This window comes from Mastigoproctus giganteus, chromosome 10, assembly GCF_048544385.1.
Source record: "Mastigoproctus giganteus isolate SK-2022 chromosome 10, ASM4854438v1, whole genome shotgun sequence".
Lineage (NCBI taxonomy): Eukaryota > Metazoa > Arthropoda > Arachnida > Uropygi > Thelyphonidae > Mastigoproctus > Mastigoproctus giganteus.
The window spans coordinates 97,249,321-97,276,872 of record NC_143584.1 but is presented as its reverse complement, the minus strand read 5'-3'; the positions used below and the strand labels follow the sequence as shown (position 1 = coordinate 97,276,872).

The 27,552-nt window shown below is 37.8% G+C and overlaps 1 protein-coding gene across 1 annotated transcript in view; it reads right to left on the bottom strand.

Annotated features, from left to right (window-relative positions):
• The window catches only part of LOC150079181 (intermembrane lipid transfer protein VPS13D-like), a 160,720-nt gene that overhangs the window by 61,494 nt on the left and 71,674 nt on the right, over positions 1-27,552 (bottom strand). Inside the window, exons 7-8 of the mRNA XM_090382984.1 lie at positions 23,369-23,577; positions 16,322-16,495 (exon numbers count right to left, since the gene is read on the bottom strand). Of these exons, the coding sequence (XP_090239110.1) occupies positions 16,322-16,495; positions 23,369-23,577 (383 nt within the window). The remainder of the gene's footprint in view (positions 1-16,321; positions 16,496-23,368; positions 23,578-27,552) is intronic.

Below are 27,552 nucleotides of genomic sequence, written 5' to 3'. Positions count from 1 at the left end.
TAAAATGAGACCTCCAGACCTGTATATATTCAAAGTGTGGCGTGACCATTGCCTTATACAAGGGGATAATCACCTCCTTATCCCTACTAGAAAAATTCCTATATATCATTGACAAGACACCATCAGCTATGCTTGAGACCCACTGCACTGCTCAGAAAACTTCATATCTGACTGCACAATTACCCCCAGATCCTTTTCATTCTCTACCACTGTCAGTGTAATACCACACAGTTGATACGTCACTCTGTGGTTACTGCTACCCATATGCAGTATTTTACATCTGTCAATGTTAAACATCACTTGCCACCTCACAGCCCATCTGCTCAACTTTTCTAGATCCTGTGGCAGGAGCATTCTGACATTCATTAACAACCCTCCCAACCTTGACATCGTCTGCAAATTTAGATCAATATCATTAATAAATACAGAAAAACAACAATGGATCCAACAATGAACCCTGGGGAACTCTACTAATAACATTACTCCACAAACAGCAATGTCCATTGATTACCACTCTCTGTGTTCTCCCACTCAACCATCCCTTTATCCATAGCAGCAATTTGCCCCAAATACCACACTGCTGCAATTTGTATAGCAGTCTTCCATGTGCAACAGTTAGAAAACCTTCCTAAGATCCAAGTATATGATATCAAAATTATTCTTTGCATCCAGTTCTTTTGTGACCACATTGTAGCATTCAATCAAATTGGTCAGAGAAGACCTTCTCTTAACAAACCCATGCTGTGTCTGAACTATAACTGATGTCTTGACTATATGATCCTGCAGTGCTTCTTTGACCAGTGCCTCTGTTAATTTCCCCAGAACAGAAGTTAAACTAACAGGTCTTTAATTACTTGTGTCCCTTTGATCCTCCTTTGTGAATTGGGGTCACATTTGCACTTCTCCAGTCCATGGGTACCTCCTATAATTATGGCTCTCTCATAATTAAGGAAAAATTAAAGCAAAAATAAAAACTACCTGTATCACCAACAAATAAAATACATTTAAAGTGCTGGTTTTTCATCTCACAGTCAGTACAGACTAAACAATGTCCAACACTAAAGGGCGATTTTGAATATATATATAGAGAGAGGGATTTAAGCAGAACTCTACCAATTAACTTTATACCACACAGAAGTCAATAAGTTCAATAATTGACCTTTTAAACAAAGTCAATTTCTGTAGATCAATAAAATTAAAACAAATTATATGCAGATCCATTGTAAAAATTAAATTAAATAAATATTAATCATGTATGTTTTATGGTTTATACAAATACTTGCAACAAGGTAAATTTCACATTGTATTATAATGTGAAATAACTGCAATGTTTCTACCACTGGTATACAGTATAAAATAAAATCTGAATAAGAAATATTCTCAATATTTATTGACACTGGAATAGTTCCAGTGACTTCTTCTTGTCTATAAAGACTATGAGTCACTGGAACTGTTCATAACCACTTGCAAGACAAAATAATTATGACCAACTCACTAAAATGCAAACAATATACCATACCAAAAACAAGCAAAAAACAAATAATATTTGATAAAAAGAAGCACATAATAATAAAAATTGTGTAGTGAGAAATATACTCATAAGTAATAAGCATGGAACCAAAATTGGGAACAAGTACAAAAATTCAACTTGAGGATAGTGATTTCCAATAGACAGATGGATGGATGGATGGATGGATGGATGGATGGATGGATGAGAGAGAGAGAGAGACTGTTTTCAAGCCTTATAAAAAAGTTTATGAAAATGAGAAGAAAAATGATTTAGATTGTTTACCATTTTCTCTGTAGAATATTTTAGACCTCTTCACAGAAGTCTGTGAAACACTGATTCTGACTATTTCTAATAATGTTTTCTATTTGTAAAATAATAAGAGGAGTTTACCTCAATATAGTACATAGAACACTTTCATATATTACTCTCCAGAAATTAAAACGAAAAAATTGAAAAACTTACATTAGAGTAACAAATAATTAAAAAAATAATTAAAAATCAATTTAACCCAATAAAACTCAATTTAACACAAAAATCAATTTAACGCAATTAAAAATAAAATTAATTATAGGAATTTTAATGAAAAAATTCCAAACGATTTTTCATTCCTGTGATCACCACATACTGTCGAAAAACAATTTTTCTTTCCTGAAACTGACAGTTTCAGGAAAGAAAAATTGTTTTGCAATTTTTTCGTTAAAATTCCTTTAATTAATTTTATTTTTAATTGCGTTAAATTGATTTTTAATTGTGTTAAATTGAGTTTTAATTATTTTTTTATTATCTGTTACTCTATTGTAAGTTTTTCGAATTTTTCGTTTTAATTTCTGGAGAGTAATATACGGACATGTTCTAAGTACTATATTGAGGTAAATTCCTCTTATTATTTTACAAATATTGATAGCAACGTAGAACGTATTGAGAATCACAGCTCTGGTTCATACTAACTAAATAATGTTTTCTAAAAATTTACACTCTTAACTATGAATTTGTCACAGACATTCTCTCAGATATTCCAGACAAGCTGTACTTGCTACCTGGGAGTCTAAAACGCTGATGGAACTGATATTTGGGTGACACTCAAGTCAAGTGGACCCAATTTCGGCGAAGTACAGATGGTCTGTGACAGCCAAATTCTCTGCTTGCACTTTCACGATGGTGGGCCTGTTAGTAATCCTGGGTATAAACCCCATGCGCAAGCACACTGTGGGTGAACACCCAGGTGTGAACCAACTTAAGCAGGTATTGAGGTGTGGCGCCCACACCACATGGAGGAATGCCACCCCTCTGAGTTACCAGACAATACTAGGTGGTACGTGACTCTCATCAACTGGTGCAATACCACCACTTTGCTTATTGGAGGCTTGAAGTGGTGGAACCCATATTTAGTCTCCAGAGCTGGGTTTCGGTCAACCCTTCACCATCTCTTCCATCATGCAGTATGACTGATGACTTTTGAGGTTATGATGAACATCGCGGCAAGAATCAATCCTCCTTACATTTTGAGGATAAAGCTCTAAAATGGTGTTCACAGGCTGGCCGCTAGTTAGTACACCGGACCGAACATATTGGTATCTCTCTAGGAAGCTTCCGGATCATCTAGTGTATACTAGATGATCCGGTATAATCTTGCTACCTCTACTCTGCCAGATAGTGAATGGAGGGGAGAGGGGGGGCATTGTCGAAGCCATGTTATGTCAAGGATCTGGGTATATTCTTACCATGTGTATGCCATATCCAAAAATTTCATTACTTCATACAGCATGTACCCCATCCTACTGTTTCTTACTATTGAATACACCATGAATTGTTAAACTAATAGAGTAAGCTTATCTGCAAAAAGATCTAAACCTCCCAAACACTTCCTAGTTCATTTCACAAATATACGTAGTCTCAGTTCTAATCTCAACGATATCCATTTCCACTTGCAGTCCACCAAACCCCATTTACTTTTTCTGACAGAATCTCAGATATCAGTTGATTCAACTACAGTAAACCCCCGCTATTTGTGGAGGTTACGTTCCTGAGAAATGCTGCGAATACCGAAAACGCGAATACTGAGTTATGGCTCCCATAGTAATAAAGGGGATCCGTTCCAAAGTATGAAATATATAAGAAAAACTAGTCTAAAATTTTCTCAATGTTTGTATTATATGTACCTTCATAATATGACTATGTACATAGACAGTACATAGTGAAATGCAAGCATATGGCATCAAAATGAAAATAAGAAACAGTTTAATATTAAATGTAATATTTATTAGAAATTTCAAACAAATCTTTCAAACCAGCGCCTTTGCTAGCTAAAAAAAACTTATCCCGCCAGTGCTATCACCAGTTTCGCTAAAGTGTTGATAAAGAGTTTTGCCTTTTTACGAATGATCAGTGAACTTAACGGAATTTTATTTTGAGTTCGGTTTTCTATCCACAGATTTAAAGCCTTTTCCATTTTTCCTAATTTAACATCACGAGTTACAGAGTAAATTTTTGAAGCAATTAGCGTGTTTTCACGGACACTACGGTGGATTTTTCTTCCGATTTTTTGATTGATCGTACAGTTGACTCTGATTTTATAATGTTTTGCCACTGAGGAGACACTTTCACCATTAGAAATTTTGTCTAATAACTCAATTTTATTCGCTAATGTCATCACCTTCTTTGATATTTTCATATTTCACATTCCCTTGTTATTCGTAGCCAAATTTTTGTACAGGTTAGAAAGAACTTTTCCACAACAAAGTCACTTTCTTCCGTTAACATACTCGAAAAAGTCTGTTTTACACCGCAAAACAGTAGATTTATCACTTTTGTAAGCATATCAATTTATAAATTTATTCAATTTATAAGCATATAAATTAAAAGGAAACGACGAAATCTTCCATTACAAGCGCATAACACATACTGAACAAGGATTAGCGAGAAACATTCACGCTCGCGATTTTGTCACCCCTCTCTCCCCCCACCCACTGAGCACTGTTTTGACCGGGAAAGATAATTTTAGCCACGCCCATGTTTTTTTATGGCGGAAAATGTTCACGGCGCTTTAAAATTCGCATTTTTTTAGGTTTCATTTTATATTAAATCAGTGACCGCGAATACGCGAAACTGCAAATACGAGAAACCGCAAATAGCGGGGGTTTACTGTACTGCTCATATCAGTTGCCCAAATTATTCACTGTATGATTCCTTTTGCCTCAAAGGTGGTACTTGCGCATATGTCCATTCCGATATTCCCTGTCAGAGACTTGGTAATTTGGAATCTCGTGTTTTCAATCTTCTCTGGCTTAAAATCTCTCTACACCTTATTCCGTCAAATTCATCTGTTGTCTCTACTCCACTAATCACTTGGAGCTCTTTGACTTTCTCTCTTTGCAACTTGACTTTCTCCAGTCCAATTTTCCTTGGTGATTTTAATGTTCACAATTCCAGTTGGCTTCCGTTTTCTAGTCACACAGACCAAGATGGTCAAGATGCTGAGGCTTTTGCAATTACTAATGACCTCGTACAGATCGTTGTTCATTCACCTACCAGAATACTAGACAATCGAAATCATACAGCCAACATGCTAGATCTTTTTCTCAAAAACAACCCTTCTGAGTACATGGTCGAAGTGAGTGGTCCTCTAGGCACCTCGGATCACAACTTGGTGATTGTCTCTTCTCCAATGGAGCCTTTATCACATGGCTATTCCCAATCTTCTGTTGTTTGGCATTACAAGAATGCAAAATGGGATAATCTGCAAGATTTCTTTTCTTCTTTTCCTTGAGCAGATTACTGTTTCAAAATTTCTGATGTCAACGTTTGCTCAGATTATGAAATTAGAACGGAATCCACACTCCACTTTAAAATATCGTCCTTTATCTAAACCTTGGTTTTCCAATAAATGTGCTAAGGCTGTTCAAGAGAAGAATGTTGCATATCGTAATTGGCTGTTTTCCAATTCTTTAGTTTCATTTTCTGCTTACACCAAAGTTCGCAACAATTGTAAAGCAGTTATTAATCAGTCTAAACTAGATTTTGAACAGACTAAGAGCAGCAAACCTGCTTCTTGCCCTAATGGCAACCAAGCATTCTGGTCTCTTGCCAAAGCTATTTGGCCACAACTTTTGCCCATCTCTGCTCCCAACTCTGTCTAAACAAGATGGTTCTGTTGTCACTTCAGCCAAGGATAAAGCTGACTTATTAGCATCCCATTTTTCTTCCAACTTGTGTATTAATGATCTTGGTAAAACACCTCTTACCATTTCCAACATGCTCCATTCAATGTCTCCTGTGGTCTTCCATCAAAAGGATGTCAGAAGAATTTTGGCAAAACTTGATGCTCAGAAAGTTCCAGGTCCTGATGGTATTTCTCAACATGTTCTCAAAACCTGTGCTCCTGAACTTAATCCTATTCTTTGTGGCTTTATTCACTTTCTGGAATTCCTTGTAGGAATTCCAGAAAGTTGCAATCCTGAACACCTGTAGGATAGTCAGAGAGTTTCCTCGACCAACAATAACACCAGACATAACAACAACAGCCCTGTGTACTTGGTAGCAATACCCATCACGAGGTGGAATCCTCAATCAGGGAGAAATAATATAAGAGCAATAATAAATAATAATAATAACTACTGATTAGAGCCCAACAAACGATCTTAGTTATTGTCCCTTGTAAATGTCTCTACAAAATATGCATGTTCTTTGCATGACACAAAATAGTAAGTAACACACAGTACTTAGGATTTGTTCAGTGTTGTTAATTGCAGTTGTAAAAAGGGTGGCGTGGAGTCCCAGAGAAAACTTAGAACAACAATATTTTGAAGTGAACTTAGAATATCCATTTGTGTAGAAAGTTTTGGATGCCTTACTGATGTCAAAGCAAACCATTACATGATATTACAATCTCAGGAATGCATTCCAAATGGTATTTCCGTTCTTACTGATATATCCAGTGTTGATCTATATTTTACTACACCAAATTGTGCTGAATGAAGGAGGGTTTTTTTTTCTAGATACCATACCAACCAATGGTTTTTTTTTTTTTTTTTTTATGAAAACCCCAAACACGAAAGGTATCAAAACCTATAGTACTTAGTACCGTGCATGGTTGGTGTTGTTGTTCGGTTTAACGACACAAGGGCTACTAAGGCCAAATTGTGTCTCTTCATCGTTAATTGACAAAAAGCATATTGTTAGAGAAATTACATTATATGCTTCCGTACAAACCAATATGTTTTAGATATGATAAAAGTTCTTCAATATTTGCTTCATTTCCTAAGATGCGAGATAAATCAGGTGATATATTCAATGTAGAGAGTGACTGAAAAGTGTTTGACCGGATGGTTCAATGTAAGGGACAATCAACCAGGAAATGACGGACTGTAAGTTGCGTCTGACAGGATGGGCACTGTGGTGGGCTTTCACCCAATAATAGAAAGAGATGAGTATGGTGAGTGTATCCAATTCTGAGTCTTGCCAGTACCACTTCCTCTCGTCTGTTTCTTCGGAAGCCAGACAGCCACAGCTTTGGATCTTCTTTTATCTGGTAAAGTTTATTGTTAGGGTCACTTTTCCAGGTCTGTGACCATTCATTGTAGCAGGCTTTGCGTATTACAGACTCAAAATCAGAGAAAGGAACCTGAGGATGTTGTGAGAAAACGGGTTGAGGATGTTTAGCGGCAAAGTCGGCACTTTCATTTCCCGGAATGCCTGAATGGCCAGGGATCCAGCAAAACCTAATTGACTGATTGGACACACTGCAAGCAAATAGCTGGGAATGAATCTGTTTCAATGTAGGGTGAGAAATGGAGGAATTCTTCCTTATGGCAGAGACAGCACTAAGAGAATCTGTATAAATTATGGCAGATGAGATGGAAAGCTCAATTATCTTACTAAGCGCTAACTTAATGGCATATAATTCAGCTGTGAAGACGCTGCAGGCAAGCGGTAGTGTGTCTGAAATTGTACATAAAGGAAAAACTGCCGCAGCACCTACCATACTCTCAGTTTTTGAACCATCCGTATAAATTTTACAGGCATGGTTGTCCGTAACATGAGCTGAATGTAACTGTCTGATGTTGCAGGAAGGTATATTTTTCCCCCACTGGAGGAAGTATGTATCTTGAGAGACAGGCACATATGTCCAAGGAGCAGCAACAGGTGTAGTTGTGTCTTGGAAGATTTCATTTAAATCGACATTCCAAGTTTGAACAAGCTCTTTGATCCTGAGAGTGGCGGGTCTATTTTCATTTGGCTTGCTCTCATAGAAGACATCCCAACAAGTATTATAGAGATACTCCCAACTTGGGTGCGATGGTAGACTCTGGATCTTAGCAGCGTAGTGAAGCAGTAGTGTTTTTCTACGCAGGTGTAATGGAGGATCATGTGCTTCAATATATAGACTTTGGATCGGAGAAGTCCTGAAAGCTCCCAACGCAGTCCTCAGAGCACTGTGATGGATCATATTTAGCCGTTTTAAAGTAGTTCTCCTGGCAGAGTCATACACTGGACAACCATAATCTAGCTGTGAACGGATTAAACTTCTATAAAGATGTAGCAAAGTACACCGATCAGCTCCCCATGACATAGATGATACCGAACGAAGTATATTCAAATGCTTTAAACAAGAAGTTCTCAAATAACTGATGTGAGCTTGGAAATTTAGTTTGCGGTCTAATAGTAGTCCAAGAAATTTAACGGTATTAACGAGAGGGATTGGAGTATTGTTTATTTGTAATTCAGGTTCAGGATGGAGAGCTCGCTTCTTGCAAAAGTGAGTGACAGTGCATTTCTTTTCTGACAGTCTGTAACCGTTCCGTGAAGTCCAGGATTCTATTTTGGTTATGGCAAGTTGTAGCTGCCGTTCAATGGTATTCATACTTTGAGATTGACAGGAAATGGTAAGATCATCTGCATACATATAAGTTTGAACAGTTTTTGGGATATCTCATGTCATGCTGCTAACTCGGATTGAAAACAGTGTTGGACTAAGTATTGATCCCTGCGGGACTCCCTCTTCCTGAATGTGAGATGTAGAGAGGACGTTTTTGTATCGGACTCGAAAAGTGCGCAATTGCAGGAAATTCTGAATTATTTCTGGCAAATGACCCCTAAGCCCCAGATGGTAAAGGTCCATAATAATACCATGCCGCCCATGTAGTATCAACTGCCTTTTCAAGATCTAAATTGACCATGACTAGATGTTGTTTCGTGACAAAGGCATTTCGGATATGAGACTCGGCTTTAATGAGGACATCTAGGGTTGATCTATGTTTTCGAAAGCCATACTGGTGATCTGGAAGGAGATTCTCCGACTCCAGGATGTAAGTGAGCCTAGTATGAACCATTCTTTCGAAAATTTTTCCCATGCAGCTCGTAAGAGATATTGGCCTGTAGTTTTCAACACAGGAATGATATTTTCCTGGTTTTGGTAAGGCGATAATGAACGAATGGCGCCATGAAGATGGATAGGCATTTTCAGAGTAGATCCGATTGTAAAAAATTAATAGGGTTCTCAAGTCTTCTCCAAGTAAATGCTTTAACATAATGTAATGAACTCCATCTGGACCTGCAGCACTATTGGAAGATCTGTTTAATGATTCTTGAAGTTCTATTAACGTAAACGGTTGGTTGTACGGGAATGAACGACGCGTGGAGAAGTTAGTTTTATACCGTTCTGCACCTGCTTTGATATTCTGGAAGGAGGAGGCATAGTTGGCAGAAGCTGATATTTTTGCAAATGATTCTGCTAATGCATTTGCAACTTCTTCGGGAGTAGAAATGTCTTTCCCTTTCCAATGAAGTATTGGAGAGGGCAGCCGAGCAAATTTGCCATTTAGTGCCTGTATTCTTTTCCAGATGACTTGTGTGTTCGTGTCTTTGGTAATGGTGGAGGTAAAAGCAATCCATGAATCCCGTTTCGCTTTCCGCCTAACTTGTCTAGCTTTTGCTTTTAGTCTTTTAAAAGCAATTAGGTTACTAGTGGTGGGACACTTGCGGAAATGATTCCAGGCGCGGTTTTTTTCCTGTTTGGCAATTAAACAATCTGTATTCCACCAGTGATTTCTGTGTTTTCGATATGGTGTGGATTTTGGAATGGAGGCCTTAGCTGCAGTCAGAATCTGATTGGTTATGTAGGTGTTGACATCATCGATATGTTGACTTTGAACATAAAATCTGTCTAAGCGTATCTGGGCAGAATAGCCACCCCAGTTTGCCTTTTTAAACTGCCAAGTGGATCGTTGGTCAGGATTTGAAGTTACCCCTGTTTGTAGCGAGCAAATAATTGGAAAGTGATCACTGTTGAAGGGATCGGTTAATACCGACCATGTCATGATTGGAAATATGGATGGTGAACAAATTGACAAGTCTATTGCGGAAGCAGATCCGGTTGCTAAGTGGATGTAGGTAGGAGATCCAGAATTTAATAAATTAAGATCATTATTATGCATGAATTCCTCCATCAATTTGCCTCTTATATCCATTGTGGCCGATCCCCACAATGGATGGTGTCCATTAAAGTCACCAAAAAGACAAATTGGAGTTGGGAGTTGTGCAATGAGGTTGTCAAGTTCTGAAAGCAGAAGTGGGGCAGATGGCGGAATATAAACGGAAACAATGGCAAATGACATACCAGCTGCAAGGCGAGCTGCCACAGCTTCTAGGGTAGTTCTCAATTGGATCGGCTTGGATGGTATGTTAGCGTTAACAAGAATAGCAACTCCTCCACGTGCAGGTGATTCTGAGTTCCTATCTCGTCTGTAAATGGTATAACTTGAAAATTTTAGCAAAATTTGGGGTGACAAGAATGTTTCCTGTAAGCATACACCTATGGGATTAAATTGAGCTATTAAATCTCTTACGTCATCAGAATGAGTGCTTAGTCCTCTGCAATTCCATTGTATGATCTTATTCATTATTTAGGTTTACCTGAGGGTGATTCATCTGACTGTTTTCTGTACGTGGGACATTTTTTCCGGTCCTTTTTTGAGAATGTGGGGCATCCAGTTTCCATGGTGTCATCTGCATGGAGTTCTAGAATAGGTTCCTCATTGTCTAGCAGCTCATCTACATCCATGCTTTTGGAGGGAGATATCCGTTTTTTTAGAGACTGATTCAGATTTTAATTGTTCTTTTCCAACTGGGATTAATGGGGTATGAGTAGGAATGCTGATTGGAGTATTTGTGGCTTTGCTAGTTCTTTTTGGATGATTTTCTTTCTTTGAGGTTGAAAGCGTAGATTTGAGCCAGTTCGCTAGAGAGGTGTTAGGTGGAACTGATACTTCTGTTTGAGCTGCAGTAGAAACGAAGTTCCGAGTGCGAGCTGCATAGGAACGACTACTAGGCAGGGTCGACATAACTTGTCTACGTGCCTCAGGAAAGGTGACTTTATTTTCTATTTTGTACTTTTGAATTTTCTTTCCTGTAATCCATAGCTCACATGTTTTGGAAAAAGCTGGGTGACTTTCTTTGCAGTTTGGACAAACAGGGGTTTTTACAGAGCAATCCGCTTGAGTGTGATCTTTAGAGCCGCAGATGGGACATATGGCCTCACCTCTACATGCCTACTGCGAATGCCCGTATTTCTGGCATTAGAAGCAGCGAACGGGATTCGGGATAAATGGTCTTATACGACAATTCAAATAGCCAGCTTTAATTGAGGATGGTAAGTCTGGCGTACTGAATGTTAAAATGATCGATCTCGTTGGAGTGAGATTTCCATCTTTTTTAGTCATAATCCGTTTCACATTTGTAACTTTTTGACTACTTAGTTCTTGAAGTAGCTCTTCTTCGGAGACTGTAATTAGGTCCCACTCACTGATTACACCCTTTGATGAATTTAAGGTTCTGTGTGGAGTAATTGATACTGTGAGCCCACAAAATGATGTCGTGTTTAAGAGCCGCTCAGAATGTTTAGCGGTGGCAGTTTCAATGAGGAGATCTCCGGATTGTAGTCTTTTCACCATTTTTGGTGATCCAGTAATTGATTCCAAATATTTTTGAATCAGGAAAGGTGACAATTTGCCTACAGGTTGGGAGGATAAGGAATGAATCACCAAGAAATTTGGTAATTCATCATGGCATTCAGGTTCCCTTCTGAGCCTTTTGGGCTGGTTGGTGTCACGGTCGTTGTCAGGAATTTCTGACCTTGAGCTTGATGGCTCTAAAGGTGGATAATTACTTGTATCCATGTTAGCTCCTTTTGGCCCTGGGGGTATATTTTTACCACCCAGATTACCGGCCCCGCCACGGGGAGGCAGGAGCAGTGCCGCTTGTGGCCAAGTGTATAGGTTAGTACAATTAGTAAGACGAATTTAATTAAAGAAAAAGGTTCTTTCCTTCTTCTGGGCTCTCTTCTTAGTGCTTTTAAGAAAAAGGGCTACTTAACGAAAAAGTTTCCGTGGCCAAGTGATTCTCGTGCGCTTTTGAATCGCACGAGAATCACTTGGCCACGGAAACGCTTGGCACCCGGGGCCACCGTGCATGGGTTGAAGGAGAAGTAAGGGGGGGAGGGGGATGCCAGAAACTTTGCTCTAGAGACTAAACATGGGATTCACCACTTCAAGCCTCCAATAAGCAAAGTGGTGGTATTTCACCGGTTGATGAAAGTCATCTACCACCTATACCATCATTTTGAGAATTTTGCAAAGGGAATAATTGGTCACACTGGGAATAGGAATAGTTAGCATTAATAGAGGCATACGATGCAAGAAAGCAAGCTTATGCAGCATCAGCCAACAAAAAAAAACAAACAAAAACCCTCCCATTTCATCCCTCCATTCATTCCAAATGCCTGTCCAGCTCAGTCTTAAATTTATTTAGGCTATTAGCTTCCACAACAAAAGATGGAAGCCTGTTCCACCAATCAACTACCCACTGGCTAAAGGTAATGTCTGGAAATCTATTCTACAACTATCTTTCCTAAATTTGAAACTGTGCCCCCTCAGGTTCTTAGTCTGAGAAAGACGAAGAATCCCATCAGCATTCAGCTTGAACAACCCATTCAAGGCCTTATACACCTCAATCAGATCACCTCACAGATGCCTACTCTCCAGGCGCTGCAATTTGCAGAACTTAAGCCTTTCTTGGTAAGAGCACCCCTTTGTTCCCCTCACCAATCTTGTTGCCTTTCTTTGTACTCATTCTAGCAACTCTATATCCTTCCTAAAATGAGGCCTCCAGACCTGTACACAGTACTCTAGGTGTGGCCTGACCGCTGCCTTGTATAACGGGATTATCACATCCCTGTCCCTGCTAGCAAAATTCCTATATATCATTGACAAGACTCCATAGACCTGCCCTAGCAGTCCGTCTGCACTGCTCAGCAAACTTCATATTTGGCTGCACAATTATCCCCAGGACTTTTCACTTTCCACTTCACTGAGTGTAGTACCACCCAGTTGGTATGTTTCTCTTCGGTTATTGCTACCCATATGCAGTACTTTGCATTTGTCAATGTTGAACTCCAGTTGCCACTTCTCAGCCCATTTTCTCAACTTATCTAGATCCAGTTGGAGTAGCATACTGTCTTTACTGTCATTAACAACCCTGCCAACCTTTGTATCATCTGCAAACTTGGACATTAAACCCGATATACCTTCATCAATATCATTGATAAATATACAAAACAACAATGGGCCCAACACCGAACCCTGGGGAACTCCACTAACATTTGTCCACGAATAGCAGTGTCCACTGATCACCACTCTCTGTTGTCTCCCACTCAACTAACCCTTTATCCATTGTAGCAGCTTACCCTTGATGCCATACCTCTCCAATTTGTACAGCAGTCTTCCATGTGCAACAGTATCAAAAGCTTTCCTGAAATCCAAGTATATGATATCAAAATTATTTTTGGCATTCAGTTCCTTTGTGACCACATCATAGTAAGAAATCAAATCGGTCAGACAAGACCTTCCTTTGACAAACCCATGCTGTGGCTTAACTATTACTGCAGTCTTGTCTAGAAGATCCTTCAATGCTTCTTTAACCAGTGATTCCATTATTTTCCCTGGAACACAAGTTAAACTAACAGGTCTGTAGTTACTTGTGCCACCTTTTGAACCTCCTTTGTGAATTGGTAATACATTTGCACACCTCCAGTCCATGGGGACCTCCCCTGAGTCCAAGGAAGCTTTCATAATTATGGCTAAGGGTTAATCATAGTTATGATTAACCTGACTAACTAAGGGTTAGTTAGTCAGGTTCATCAGATCTTTACCTGGTTTTTGCACAAAACATACTATAGCATAATGGCATTGTTTAGGAAATGTATCTTCTAAGCAAAGCCTAACAAACAGATTAAGGAGTGACTAATGATTCAACACGAAATCCTCTGTGATCCTGCAGCACTAGGATGTTGAGTGGACCCCACATAGCTCATGGATAGTAGGTTGGAGACTAGGCATCGGCGAGGTGATCTGATAGAGGTGTATAAGGCTTTGAATGGCTTGAGCGATACCATACCAATCAATGGTTTACCATCATTTTGAGAATTTTGCAAAGTCAATTGGTCACACTGGAAATAGGAATAGTTAGTCAGGTTCATCATATCTTTACCTGGTTTTTGCACAGAACGTACTATAGCATAATGGCATTGTTTAGGAAATGTATCTTCTAAACAAAGCCTAACAAACAGATTAAGGAGTGACTAATGATTCTACAGTAAATCCCCACTGGTCCTGCAGCACTAGGATATTGAGTGGACTCTACATAGCTCATGGATAGTAAAAGGTAGATTATATTCTTTATTTCATTTCAAATAAAAAGTTAAATTTTGTCTTCCTGAATTGGTTTTGTACCTTCTTCAGAAGGCTGATGTATGGTTTTCTGTTAGTGATGTTGCTGCAAAATTCTCTAAAATGCTGATAATTTGTGAGGGTTCAGCAATACTCATATTCCTGTCCATTCCATGATAGGCATATGAGGAGTCTGATATTCAACTCATTTTCCTAACTGTTTTCCAAATTTTACATTTTGGGGTTGCTTCATTTACAGATGAAATTAAGTGGATCCAAACAATCTTTTTTATTGCAGCATCTAACAAACCTTCTCTTGCTTGAACAAGTTTGTATTGAATAAGACTAGTTGAGCAGTGATGAAAGCTGATCAATCTTTATTTTGTTCTTTTTAACTGTATGGCATTCGGTGCTCCAGAAGATTTTTGGGCGTACTGACTGTTTTGAGGAGAATTTTGGTTTGGCTTTTTTAGAAGCATGCAATATTTGTTGTGTGGCATATTCAGCAACTTCATTAGTTGAAGTTTTCTGAATTATTTGTGGGTAAAGTATTGCTAATTTTTTATAGATTTGTCAACCTGCTTCAGTGAGCCACAAGAGATTTTTTCTAGGGCAAAAAGAGGACTTGAGTAATTTAATTATTATTGGAAAATGGTTGCTATTAAGTGGGTAGTTGTTAATTTTACACTTTACAGTAGGATACACAGTTTCTGAACAGATGCCAAATCTATTGCAACATTCGTTCTGGAAGGAAGGTAAACTTATGTAGGTGACCCATCATTTACGACAAAAAGGTTCTTATTGCCTATAATTTGTGCAATTCATTTTCCTCATTGATCTATGTGATTATTACTTCATAGCATATGGTAACCATTTATATTTCCCAGGACACAAAAAGGTGTCGGTTTTTATGCTATGAGATTATCTATCTCATTTTGTTGGATGGAATAAGTTGATGGGATACACAAGGAGCAGATTGTAATATGGATATTAATAGCTATCTGGACTGTTGCTGCTCTAGGGGAGGGTTTGGTAAAATAAGTTTGGCTGGAACATATTGAACATAGAGAACCCATCTTTTGATGGGTTCTATCTTTTCTAAAGATATTAAACTAACACAGTAATAGTAATAGAGGCATGTGATGCAAGAAAGCAAGTGTATGAGCTTATGCAGCATCAGCCAAAAAAAAAAAAATCACTCCATTCCCTCCAAATGCCTGTCCAGTTCCTCCTTAAATTTATTCAACCTATCAACTTCCACAACGACAGATGGAAGTTTGTTCCAGCAATTAACCACCCGCTGGCTAAAGGCAAATTTCCGCACATCTAATCTACATCTGTCCTTTCTTAATTTGAATTTATACCCCCTTAGGTTCCTAATCTGAATAAGTGGAAGAATCCCATCAGAATTCAGCGTGCTCAACCCATTCAAGGCCTTATACACTTCAATCACACAGTTTTGGCATATCCTGTGTGTTTTCAAATGTCTCCAGAAATCAAGATATATTGGTGTGCATTTAGAAATACGACTGTACAGGTTGTCAATACTGGCTAAAAAACTATGACATTCCACTGAAGCTGGTCTCATTACTTATTTCTTGTTAAACTTTCAGAGCATTTCCAAGGTGCAAAAGTTTATTGCTTTTCATCCTTTATTTATTTATTTTTTTTGGGAAGAAAGGCTTTCCCATTTCTATGTCTTCCTTGAAAAATGCAATTCAATTGCCCCAAAGCCCACTTTTGCAGAATACCCTATTGAGGGAGTGAGTGAGTAATGGGGAGAGGGGATTAAAATGTATATCCAAAATTTGGATAACTCCATCATCACCCCTCATGGTGGTATAAAGAATTAATTCATGACACAGAGAAGCCAGTTGCCTATTTCATTCATCCTTTGTAACTGTGTACATTGTATTAGTAACATAGAAATAGAACAAAATAAATGCACAGTATAATAAATAAATAAACCTATTCTAATTAATTTAATCTCTTCTATTATTTTGCTTTGCAAAAACTGACATGAAAATTTATCATCCGTCTAACAAATTACATTACTAGCTTTGTAATTAAAAGAACATGAAATACAAATTACCTGTAATTCAAACTTTTTATTGCTTGTAGGTTTTACATTTATTACATCAGATTTATTGGAAGTACTAGGAGTAGCAGCAGTGCTATATGCAAGTGATTCTGAAGAATTAATGGTTTTCAAACATTCCTCAATAACTACCCAGTCTGAGGTTTCCGAGGTCTTTGAAATAAGATGCTGAGAAAAAAAAAAGAAATGAGAAAAAATATATAATGTCTAATAATGTGCAAATGAGAGACTTTTGATTTGACTATTTATTTTAGGTACACAGGATAAATTTCAAGCAGTTATATAACATTATACTCAGCTTCCATGTATATATGTACATATGTATATATACATAAACAATATATTATATAAAAGGAAAAAAGGGAGGGAGTTTTATGGACAAGGGCAACTGACAGATAGAAAGACCCAATGACCATAATAAATATATGTGACATAAGTAATAGAGTTAAGAAATGCAGAAAAAGAGTAAATGAAACTAAAGAAATTACAGCAAAAAAAAAAAGAAAATATACAAATAAAAATTAAAACAGATAAGTATATTGTCATTTATCACACAACCCTGAAGTTATCAAGAGCCAACCATAGAACTGCATGAAAAGATGACAATATAGTCTCTGTTTCTAAAACAAAGCACATGCAGTGAAATACAGAATTAAAAAATGGCAAATTTAGAAAGGATTTAATAAAATTAATAAATCTGAAATTTATGAAGTTGAGGCCAAAAGGCGTATGGGAGAGAAACCATAATGCAGGCAGTCATGTGGTTCATGGTTGACTCAACAGAGGAAAGGAAAATGTACAAACGAAATGGTGAAATAACTTGCCTAACCAACTAAGCCAAAATGAAACCACAACCAAAAAGGAGATGTAACAAAATATCTAGAACATAAAAGAATAAAACAATAGAGACCTCAAGTGGTAAAAAAATAAATAAACAAAATTAAAAAAAAAAGAAAGCAAGAGAATGAAAAAAAAAAAAAAAAAAAGAAAAAAAAAGTAGTATAGGATGAATATAGTTTCTCACTACAAGCGTTCATAAAACTAGTGGCTCATAAGACATAAAATGAAGAATATAGGAAAGACTGAAAATATTTAGGGCTAAAGCCTCAACTTACAGGAAATTCACTAAACATAACAGGTTAGTACATTAGCATCACATAAAAGTGGTCCATAATTTCTACCTCAAATACAAAAGTAGTCTGTGTTTCAAGAAAAGGGAAACAGTAGTGGAGATCATTTCTTGTTTGTTGAATGATAAACAGAAACTATGGTAAACATGATTCCGAAAGCAATCTGCACAGCTACAGCCTTCATGAGGTCTGCAGTGGGATATGTCAGGTAGGGAATTCATAAGGATGGCAGTGCCTATACAACCAGTAGTTATGCTATTTCTGCCCTGTCGCTAAACAGTGTAATTCTAAATTGGTGGGTTATATTTCTGGAGTATTACAAGACTATACTCTGTTTGATTAGATCATACATTTGAATTTAAAGCATGAATATGATTTCTGTTTGCTTCTTGGATCCAATCTGATTAGCAGTCTGGTTTCATCTTTTCTTTTATGACCAAAAATTGGAAGTCTAGTGCATGGAGGTCTGAAAACGCTCACTCTAATGGTGTCAATTGGTTTATATTTATAGTCACTGCATGAGGCTGAACCTTCTTTGTAGGGGCTGGTGCTTTCAGTTTTATTACATTTGGTGTATTTTAAGGAGGACCTGTAATTGGAGTATTGTTCGCAAGATCTATAACACAGTGATCTTTACAAGACTGCTGTGAAAATGAGAATATTTTGGCCCAATCAGCAATTGAAATAATTGGAAGTATTGATAGTTCTATTTGTGTTGCAGTTCACTAGTAATTCTGTATTGCTGATACACAGGCTTATTTTGATATATTGAGCAAAAAAAACTCCTTCCCATTTCACCCATCCATTCTCTCCAAATGTTTGTCTAGTTTTGCCTTGAAATTATTTAAGCTGTCAACTTCTACAAATACAAATGGAAGTTTGTTCAAGCAATTAACCACCCGCTGGCTAACGGCAAATTTCCACACGTCTATTCCAAAACTGCCTTTCCTCAAATTGAATTTATGTCCCCTCAGATGATAAAACTCAGCAAGAGGAAGAATTCCATCAGCAATGAGCTTACTCAAACTATTCAAGTCTTTATACACCTCAATCAGATCACCTCACAGGTGACTAGTCTCCAAATGCATTTTTCCAGAACTTAAGCATTTTTTGGTAAAAGCAACCCCTCTGCTCCCCTCACCAATCTCATTGCCCTTCTCTTTATTCATTCCAGCTGCTCTACATCCTTTTTAAAATGAGGCCTCCAGACCTGTGTACAGTACTGAAGGTGTGACCTGACCATTGCCTTATACAAGGGATAATCACCTTCTTATCCCTGCCAGAAAAATTCTGTATATCATTGACAAGACATCATGACCTACTCTTGCAGACTGTCTGCTTGTTTTTGTTTGTTATTTGGTTTTTAGGAGCATTAGCAACTAAAGCCATATTGCTCCAGGGATATGTGGTGGTCCTTCCCTGACCTTTCCGCATCATCCATATTTGGTGGTGACGGGCTTGAACCCTGGTCTAATCAAGAAGCGTGTGCTATGCACTGCTGCTCCTGCCCACCTAGCTACGGAGACACCTAGACTTTCTGCTCTGCTCAGAAAACTTCATATCTGACTGCACAATTACTCCCAGTTCCTTTTCATTCTCTAACACTCTGGAGTTACTGCTACCCATATGCAGTACTTTACATTTGTCAATGTTTAACTTCAGTAGCCGCCTCTCAGCCCATCTGCTTAATTTTTCTAGATTCTGTTGCAGTAGTGTACTGTAATTAGTGTCATTAACAACCTTGCCAACATTTATATCGAAGGTATATAAGACATTAAGCCTTATATACCTTCATCAATATCATTAATAAATACAGAAAACAACAATGGACCCAACACTGAAGCCTTAGGGACTCCACTAATAACATTAGTCCAATGATTACCACTCTCTGTCTTCTCCCACTCAACCATCCCTTTATTTATAGCAGCAACTTGCCCAATGCCACACTGCTCCAATTTGTACAGCAGTCTTTCATGTGCAAACAGTATCAAAAGCCTTCCTAAGATCCAAGTATATGATATCAAAATTATTCTTTGTGACCACATAATAGTATCCGATCAAATTGGTCAGACAAGATTTTCTCTTAACAAACCCATGCTGTGTCCGAATTATAACTGAAGTCTTGTCTAGATGATCCTGCAGTGCTTCTTTAACCAGTGCCTCCATTAATTTCCCCGGAACAGAAGTTAAACTAACATGTCTGTAATTATTTGTGCCACCATTTGATCCTCCTTTGGGAATTGGGGTCACATTTGCACATCTTCAGTCCATGGATACCTCCCCTAAATTGGAAAAAATGTGTTGGAATTTGCACAGATGGAGCAGGTGCAATCGTTGGAAAGCTATCTTGTGTAGGTACCAAAATTAAGACAGTAGCACCAGCATGCAAGTCTGTGCACTGTGTAATTCATCGTGAAGCTTTAGCTGCAAGAAATATGCCATTTAATCTAAAAAAGGTTTTAGATGAAGCAGTAAAGACAGGGAATTTTATAAAATCTCAAGTTCTTAATTACCGATTATTTAGCACTGTTTGCAACGAAATGGGGAGTGCTCATAAAAAACCGTTACTTCACACAGAAGTGAGGTGGCTTTCTTGAGGAAATGTCCTTCATTGTCTTTTTGAGTTGCACTCCAAAGTATATAATTTTCTTTAATCAGAAGATGCCAAAAAAGATAATTTCTTGAATGAAGAGTGGTTATGCAGACTAGCTTATTTAGTGGATATTTTTTCCCAAATGAATGACTTGAATCTGAGTTTGCAACGAACAACTGGTACACTGTTTGATTCTAGTGATAAAATTAATGCTTTTAAAAGAAAATTTAAAACTAATGGAAGAGCAGTATTAAAAAACAATGAGCATTTTATCCAAGAAAATAACATATCTATGACCAAAAATGTGACTGACGACATCCGTGAACATATTAAAATCTTCATACACAAGTTTTTAAAAATATTTGCAGGAAAACTTTACAGTACAGAATTGGATTAGGAACCCTTTACATTCCTGAATGAGATCCCAGAAGATGCAATGTACAAGGAGCCATTCATAGATTTAGTGTCTGTGGGGGCTTAATGTTGAAGTTTAAGAGTTCAAACTTAAAAAAATTTTGGCTATCTGCCAAGAATATCCACTACTGTCTGAGCAAGCACTGAAAGTTTTAATACCATTTAATTCGACTTACTTGTGTGAGGCTGGATTTTCAGCAAAGACTGCAATGAAAAATAAATATAGAACTTTGACGAATATTGAATCAGATGTTCGACTGAAATTGACACTAATCAATCCAGATATCCATTCACTAGTAAAAGCAAAACAGATTCAAAATTCGAAACAGAAAAAATTCAAGTAAAGAGGAAATTGTTTAACCACATATTATGTGAAAATATAAAAACCTCATTTATAAATTGTATTTTCTTAATTGATAACTTCGTTTTTCTGTTTTTAGTAGAATAGTTTGGTTTTCCTTACCTAATTATTTACGTGACTTTTCAAAATACTTATATACTCATAAATTAACACACAGGTATGTCATAAGATACCAATGTGGTTGACTAGTATGCGGTCTTATAAAGGTTGGGAACCTCTGATCTAGATATTTACTTTTTCAGCATCTCCCTCTCAAAGTGTATACAGCATATAAGCTTTGATATATTCAGTTAAAGAAGAAATTTTTATAAATACCAGAACTTTTCAGTTGCTAATTACTGCAGATTTCCAATTTATCCCATACTTCTCAATTAGAGATATAATAAAAAAATATATCACTGAATCACTATTTACAAACATCTATGTCTTGGAAGGATAAAAACTACTGCATTCACTGATTGCATTACATTTAATTACAGGTAAATTTTTGTAAACAGCAAACAACCTATTTTCTTTGACTAAAAAAACACATCTAGAATAGTAAAAAACTGATAAATGTTTAACAAAGACAAAGTGTAATGAACTGATAAACAATAGCATTTTATTAGAATTTGTTTCTGGCTGCAATTAGTGCATTTACTTGAAAATATCTGTTTGAGCTGTTCTTGTTTGGTTTTTAGGAGCATTAGCAACTAAGGCCATATTGCTCCGGGGATGTGCGGTGGTCATTCTCTAACCTTTCCGCATCCTCTGTATTTGGTGGTCAAGGGCTTGAACCCCGGTCTAATCAAGAAGCGTGTGCTACGCACTGCTGCTCCTGCCCACCTGGCTATGGAGGCGCCGAGCTGTTCTGCAACCATCCTTTTTCAATTTATGTCCCCTTATATCAGTCATCCAAGAAAGAGTAGGAATGAAAACAGTATTTATTTATTTTTCTCAATCCATTTAAAGCTCAAAATGCATCAATCAGGTCTTCTTGCAGATGCTTAGTTTCCAGATGCTCTAAATGGAAGTATTTCTTGATAAGCATATTCTTTGTAGACACATGACTAATTTTGCTGCTCTAATCTGCATCTGTTCCAACAGATACATACATTTCCTAAAATGAGGCTTGCAGATCTGTGTACAATAAACAAGATGTAGCCTAACCACTACCTTACACTAAGTATAATCACTTTCTTGTACCTGCTGGCAAAATTCCTGAAAAATGTTGACAGAACCAATGAACTGTCCTAGCAGTCTGCTAGCACTGCTCAGTGAGCTTCAGTATTGGACTGTCCAATTATACCTAGTCTTTTTATTTTTTTGTTCTCCACTAAGAGAACAAAAAACACCAGCACAGCACAGTGCTGGTAGGTGGGCAGGTACCCCACAGGTACCAAATGGTTTAAAAACAGTGATGCCTGAGTGGCGGTACTGAATTGAAAAATAAGTAAGAGCATTCTTTTTTAACAGGGAAATGTTACTCATTTGAAGTATAAGGGAAGCCAACTCGAAAAGGATTTTACAATATGAAATGTTCTAATAATTATGCCTAAATATACAAATTTCAGTTTGTCTTAAAATTAAATTATGTAGTAATGATGCATTTGCAAACAATGTCACAGATTATATCCTTAATAAATTGTACATCAATACACTGTAATCATTACTACCTGGTGGTTCTTTATCTGGAGATTGTTAATGCATGAAGAGCCATTGCACATATCCCCTTGATTTCCCTTTGTGGCCACTTTAATATTTTGGTGTAGAAAACATTCATCTAATAAGAGAAAAGTTCTACTACTGTATGAGTGACCAAATCATAAATTCCAGTCAATATCTGGAAAGTTAAAAACTCTCAAGATCATTCTGGTTTACTCCTCACTATCTCTCTCTCTGTATATTCATCACAGTTTTTTGGCCTACAGTATATTCCCACTATAAATTTATGTTATCCCAGTACTTAGGTCACACCAAACTAACTCAACCTGACAGTGAACACCCATACCAACTGCGTGCACTGCTTTTGAATCTATGTGATTCTGAACCAACAGCATAACGTCTCAGTATGACCTAAAATAATCAACAAATGATTTTTAAATGGCCTAAAAATTTATTATGAAGATATTGCACTTTGAAAATGTGAAAAATAAAATAAATAAATAAGCAAAAATGTTATGTTATAAATTAACTAATCAATTAACTTTTTTTTTAGCAGTGTAATTAGTACACCAAAAACAGAGTAATTTAAATTTATATATCTATTAGAATTATATCAGTAGGAATTTTATTTTTCCGTTAAGTTTGATAATCACGTTCAATCTCTGCATCATGAAGGGATCAAGATGTGAAAACACCAAGCAAGGCTTGTGGGATGTTTTTGTTTTTTTTTTATAATTAAAATAGATGTTATACTGTTATTCAAACAGGAAAAGATATTTGTGAAAGGTGTTTTGTATAAAGAAGGATATCTGACAAAAAATATTAAAAAATAAGATTTTTGAATCCCATTAAAATGAATCCAACATTAGGTTACACAAATTATGAATTATGAAGTTTACCTTTTGCCTTATATCACTTATGCATAATACTCTAGTTGGTCCATCTGGAATTACTTTTACAGCTAAAACACCGGAACCTCCACGTAGCTTCTGGCGGCTTACAGCTTGTTCAAGAGGTATGCCATTATCCATTGTCACATAGCAAATTGGTTGACTAGGACCAAGCACCACATCATTCCCTAAACAAAATAATAACTCTGATACATTAACTATGCAGAAAAAAATATTAGATTTAAAAAGAAAAATGGTGTTTTTACTGACGTTCAAATATTTAGAAGCTATAAGATATGGAATTATTTGAATTGCTAGAGTGTGGGTTTGGTTTGGTTTTGATTTTATTGGCGCATTAGCTACTAAGGCTATAATGCGCCGCTAGAGTATGGGCAACACAGAATTGTCCACTATATCAGTGCAGGATTCAGCACTGATAGTTTATGGTTCTAAAACCAACAGTTCGAGTCTGAACCATATGAAGTAGCTCCACATGATAAATCCCTCTGAACCTTATACCTTCATGAATAGCAAAGTTAGTATAATCACTTTCCTCCTCCACACTGGGTGGAAAATACCTAAGTTCAAATTCCATCAATGATGTGAGGAATTTCATCCAGCAAATTGATCATGGAACACATGCAATTTACAGACATTATATATGGCACAATATGACCTAAGTTACTGCGACATGTGAGGATGATTGTGATGACCGAAGAACTACGTATCTGTCAACCTCCTAAAATGAGGAGAGTTGCAAAAGTTTGGGAAATTGGGTTGCCAGGCAGGCACTTTACCCACCTAGCTAGCCCAGTCGGCACATCTGCTGTGCATGAAAGACCACTACAAAGTCCATATGTTACAGTATGGTGTGGATTCACAGAAGATTTTATAATTGGACCAGTTTTCTTTGAAGAATATACACCTCATGGCCCCCCGTAAGGTGTACAGTAACTAGTGCACAGTACTGCGCTCTTCTAAGAGATCACATTATTCCCACTCTGCAAGAAAGGTAATGCTTGGAGACTGTAGTGTTCATGCAAAATGGTGCCCCTCCTCACATTGGTCGACAAGTGAAGGAACTGCTCCGTTGAACATTCGGAAATGATCGAATCATTTCTAGAGACTTTCCGCATTTCTGGCAAGCCCGATCAACAAATCTCAATCCCTGTAATTTCTAGCTATCGGGATATCTGAAAGACAGTTTACCATGGCAAGCATTAAACAGCATGTAGCCAATATCCCCAATGAGATACTATGTGAAACTAAGTCACACACAGTCCTCCGTTTTCAGAATGTCATCTCAAGTGAAGGAAAATGCATAGAACAATAACTGCAGATTTCTAAGTTCTGATATTAAAATCTAATCCTAAGTTAAATATTCCATCTCATGTTTACAGTGCCAATTTATCCCCTGGTGGCAGAAATTTGAACTAATTTTTTTATTCTACAAATCGCTTCCCCATACCCTAAATGACACACTCACCAATTTTCACACCACTATCTCTAACCATTTTGACACTAGGATCTCCTGAATAGGGAAACTTACTTTATAACCATTCGGTATATACAAAGGGTACTAGGAAAGTTTTGCAATATGATGCAACAATGAATCACGGGAAGCTGCTTGTTGCTGCATGTTGAGACATGTTCATACGTGCATAGTAGCCGCCGCGCCAAGTCGATGGGCTCAGTTATTCATTAGTAGTGAGAGTGTAAAGTGCTTGCGATGGCATCGTGGTCACGAAATGAGATAAGGACAGTTTTGCGGTATAATTTCGTGCGTGGTTTAACCATAGACCAGTGCTTAGAAGAAATGACTCTTGCACTAGATGATGATTGTCCACATCGTACAACGATATTCAGGTGGTATAGAGAATTCCAAAGGGGAAATTTCACTCTGGAGGATTCTGAGAGGCTGGGAAGGATACGAACATCAGTTACGGAGGAAAACGTTACTGCTGTGAGGAAAATGCTTGACGAAAACAGGCGAGTGACCTACCAATAGATAGAGGATACTTTGGGCCTAAATGCACCAGCAATTCGTTCGATTCTGCAAGATCATTTGCACGTGAAGAAACTTTGTTCTCTCTGGGTGCCGCATCAACTGACTGAAGAGCAGATGACGCGACGTGTGACTTGGTGCCGGGAGATGTTAAAAAAGTTTGATAAGGGACAATCTCGGTATGTGAACAACATCGTGACAGGTGACGAGACTTGGCTGTACTATTACGATCTGCCGACCAAGGCTCAAAACAAAGTTTGGGTCTTTGATGATGACGACACACCCGTAATTGTCAGAAAATCCCGATCTGTAAAGAAGAAAATGATAGCTGCGTTTTGGACACGCAGAAGACAGTCACAGCTAAGTGGTATACTGAACAATGCCTGCCTAAAGTCATTGGATCTATGAAGAACCTGCGGCCAAAGTCAAGAATGGACACCTGGTACCTCCATCACGATAATGCTCGAGCTCACACACACACACACACACACACACACACACACACACACACACACACACACACACACACACACACACACACACATGTGTGTATATATGTATATATATCACCTTATTCTTACCACAAAATTTTAAAATTTTGTTCTCAACACGTGGCTACAGCACACGTGTACCATAGCATATAGAACATGTCGGAAACAGAAGCAAGAACATTGCTGTCTTTCTCATAATTTCAGTGGATGACCTCTGATGAAGAGACTGAAATTGTGAAAAACACTGAAATGTAATCCTATTTTGGTTGCCTTTTCACTTCTTATTTTTAATTTCCTGTCTCTTTGCATGATTAAATAGGTGTGTCCCTCTGGATTTATTATTAATATAGAATTACTGTGGACACAGAGCGAAACGGAGACAGAATAAATTATGACAAGTTTAATAATAGGAAAAACACATACATAGATTAGATACAGAAAAAAAAGCTTTTGGTTGTTTTTGTTATCCTTCCTCAGTCAAACTGACAGTTAAGAGTGGAACATGAAGGCATGTACTGCCAATCATGTACATGAACTGCGTGATTAACTGTTGAATGTTGAAGCCTGTTTCTGTGATGCATGTGGATGTTGCCAGCGTTTGTCATTAATCAGAATTGTTGTTTCGATGATAGGGTGGACCTGACATCCACTGCTCCTGTTGACTGAGGTACTGGAGCATGTGATGTTCAACGACTCCAACCAGGCGTGTTGTGGATAGTGGCAGGACCTATCCACAATCACGACATCGAAGTATGGGTTAACGTTGTGGTGAGTTGCCCAAATGTGTTCGGCAATACCTGAGTGTTCTACATCTGTTAAGTGGATTGCTCTTTTGTGTTCCGAAAGACGTTTTCCGAGCCATCTCCCAGTTTCCCCAACGTAGTAGCAGTCTACCGCATCTCTTGCCATGACTGCACTAGCTGCTACATTGGGGAAAATGGAAGATGGCTCAGAAAACGTCTTTCGGAACACGAAAGAGCAATCCACTTAGCGGATGTAGAACACTCAGCTATTGCCAAACACATTTGGGCAACCCACCACGACATTGACCCACACTGCGATGTCGTGATTGTAGATAGGTCTCGCCACTATCAACGATGCGCCTGGTTGTGGAGTCGTTGAACATAACATGCTTCAATACCTCGGTCAATAGGAGCAGTGGATATCGGGTCCACCCTATCATTGAAACAACAATTCTGATTAATGACAAACACTGGCAACGTCCACATGCATCACAGCCACAGGCTTCAACACCCAACAATCGTGCAGTTCACGTACATGATTGGCAGTACATGCCCTCATGTTCCACTCTTAACTGTCAATTGACTGAGGAAGGTTAAGAAAAACAACCGAAAGCTTTTTTGTATGTATCTAATCTAATGTATGTATGTGTTTTTCCTATTATTAAACTTGTCATAATTTATTCTGTCTCCATTTCGCTCTGTGTCCGCAATAATTCGATATTAATAATCCGTCTCTTTCTTTTTCATACCATATTTCGCTACATTCCTTATCCATTTAGTAGAGTTCACTTCTGGTGTATACCAACGCCTCCGTAGCCAGGTGGGAAGGAGCAGCAGTGCATAGCACACGCTTTTTGATTAGACCGGGGTTTGAGCCCATCACCACCAAATACGGAGGATGTGGAAAGGTCAGGGAATGGCCACCGCATATTCCCGGAGCAATATGGCCTTAGT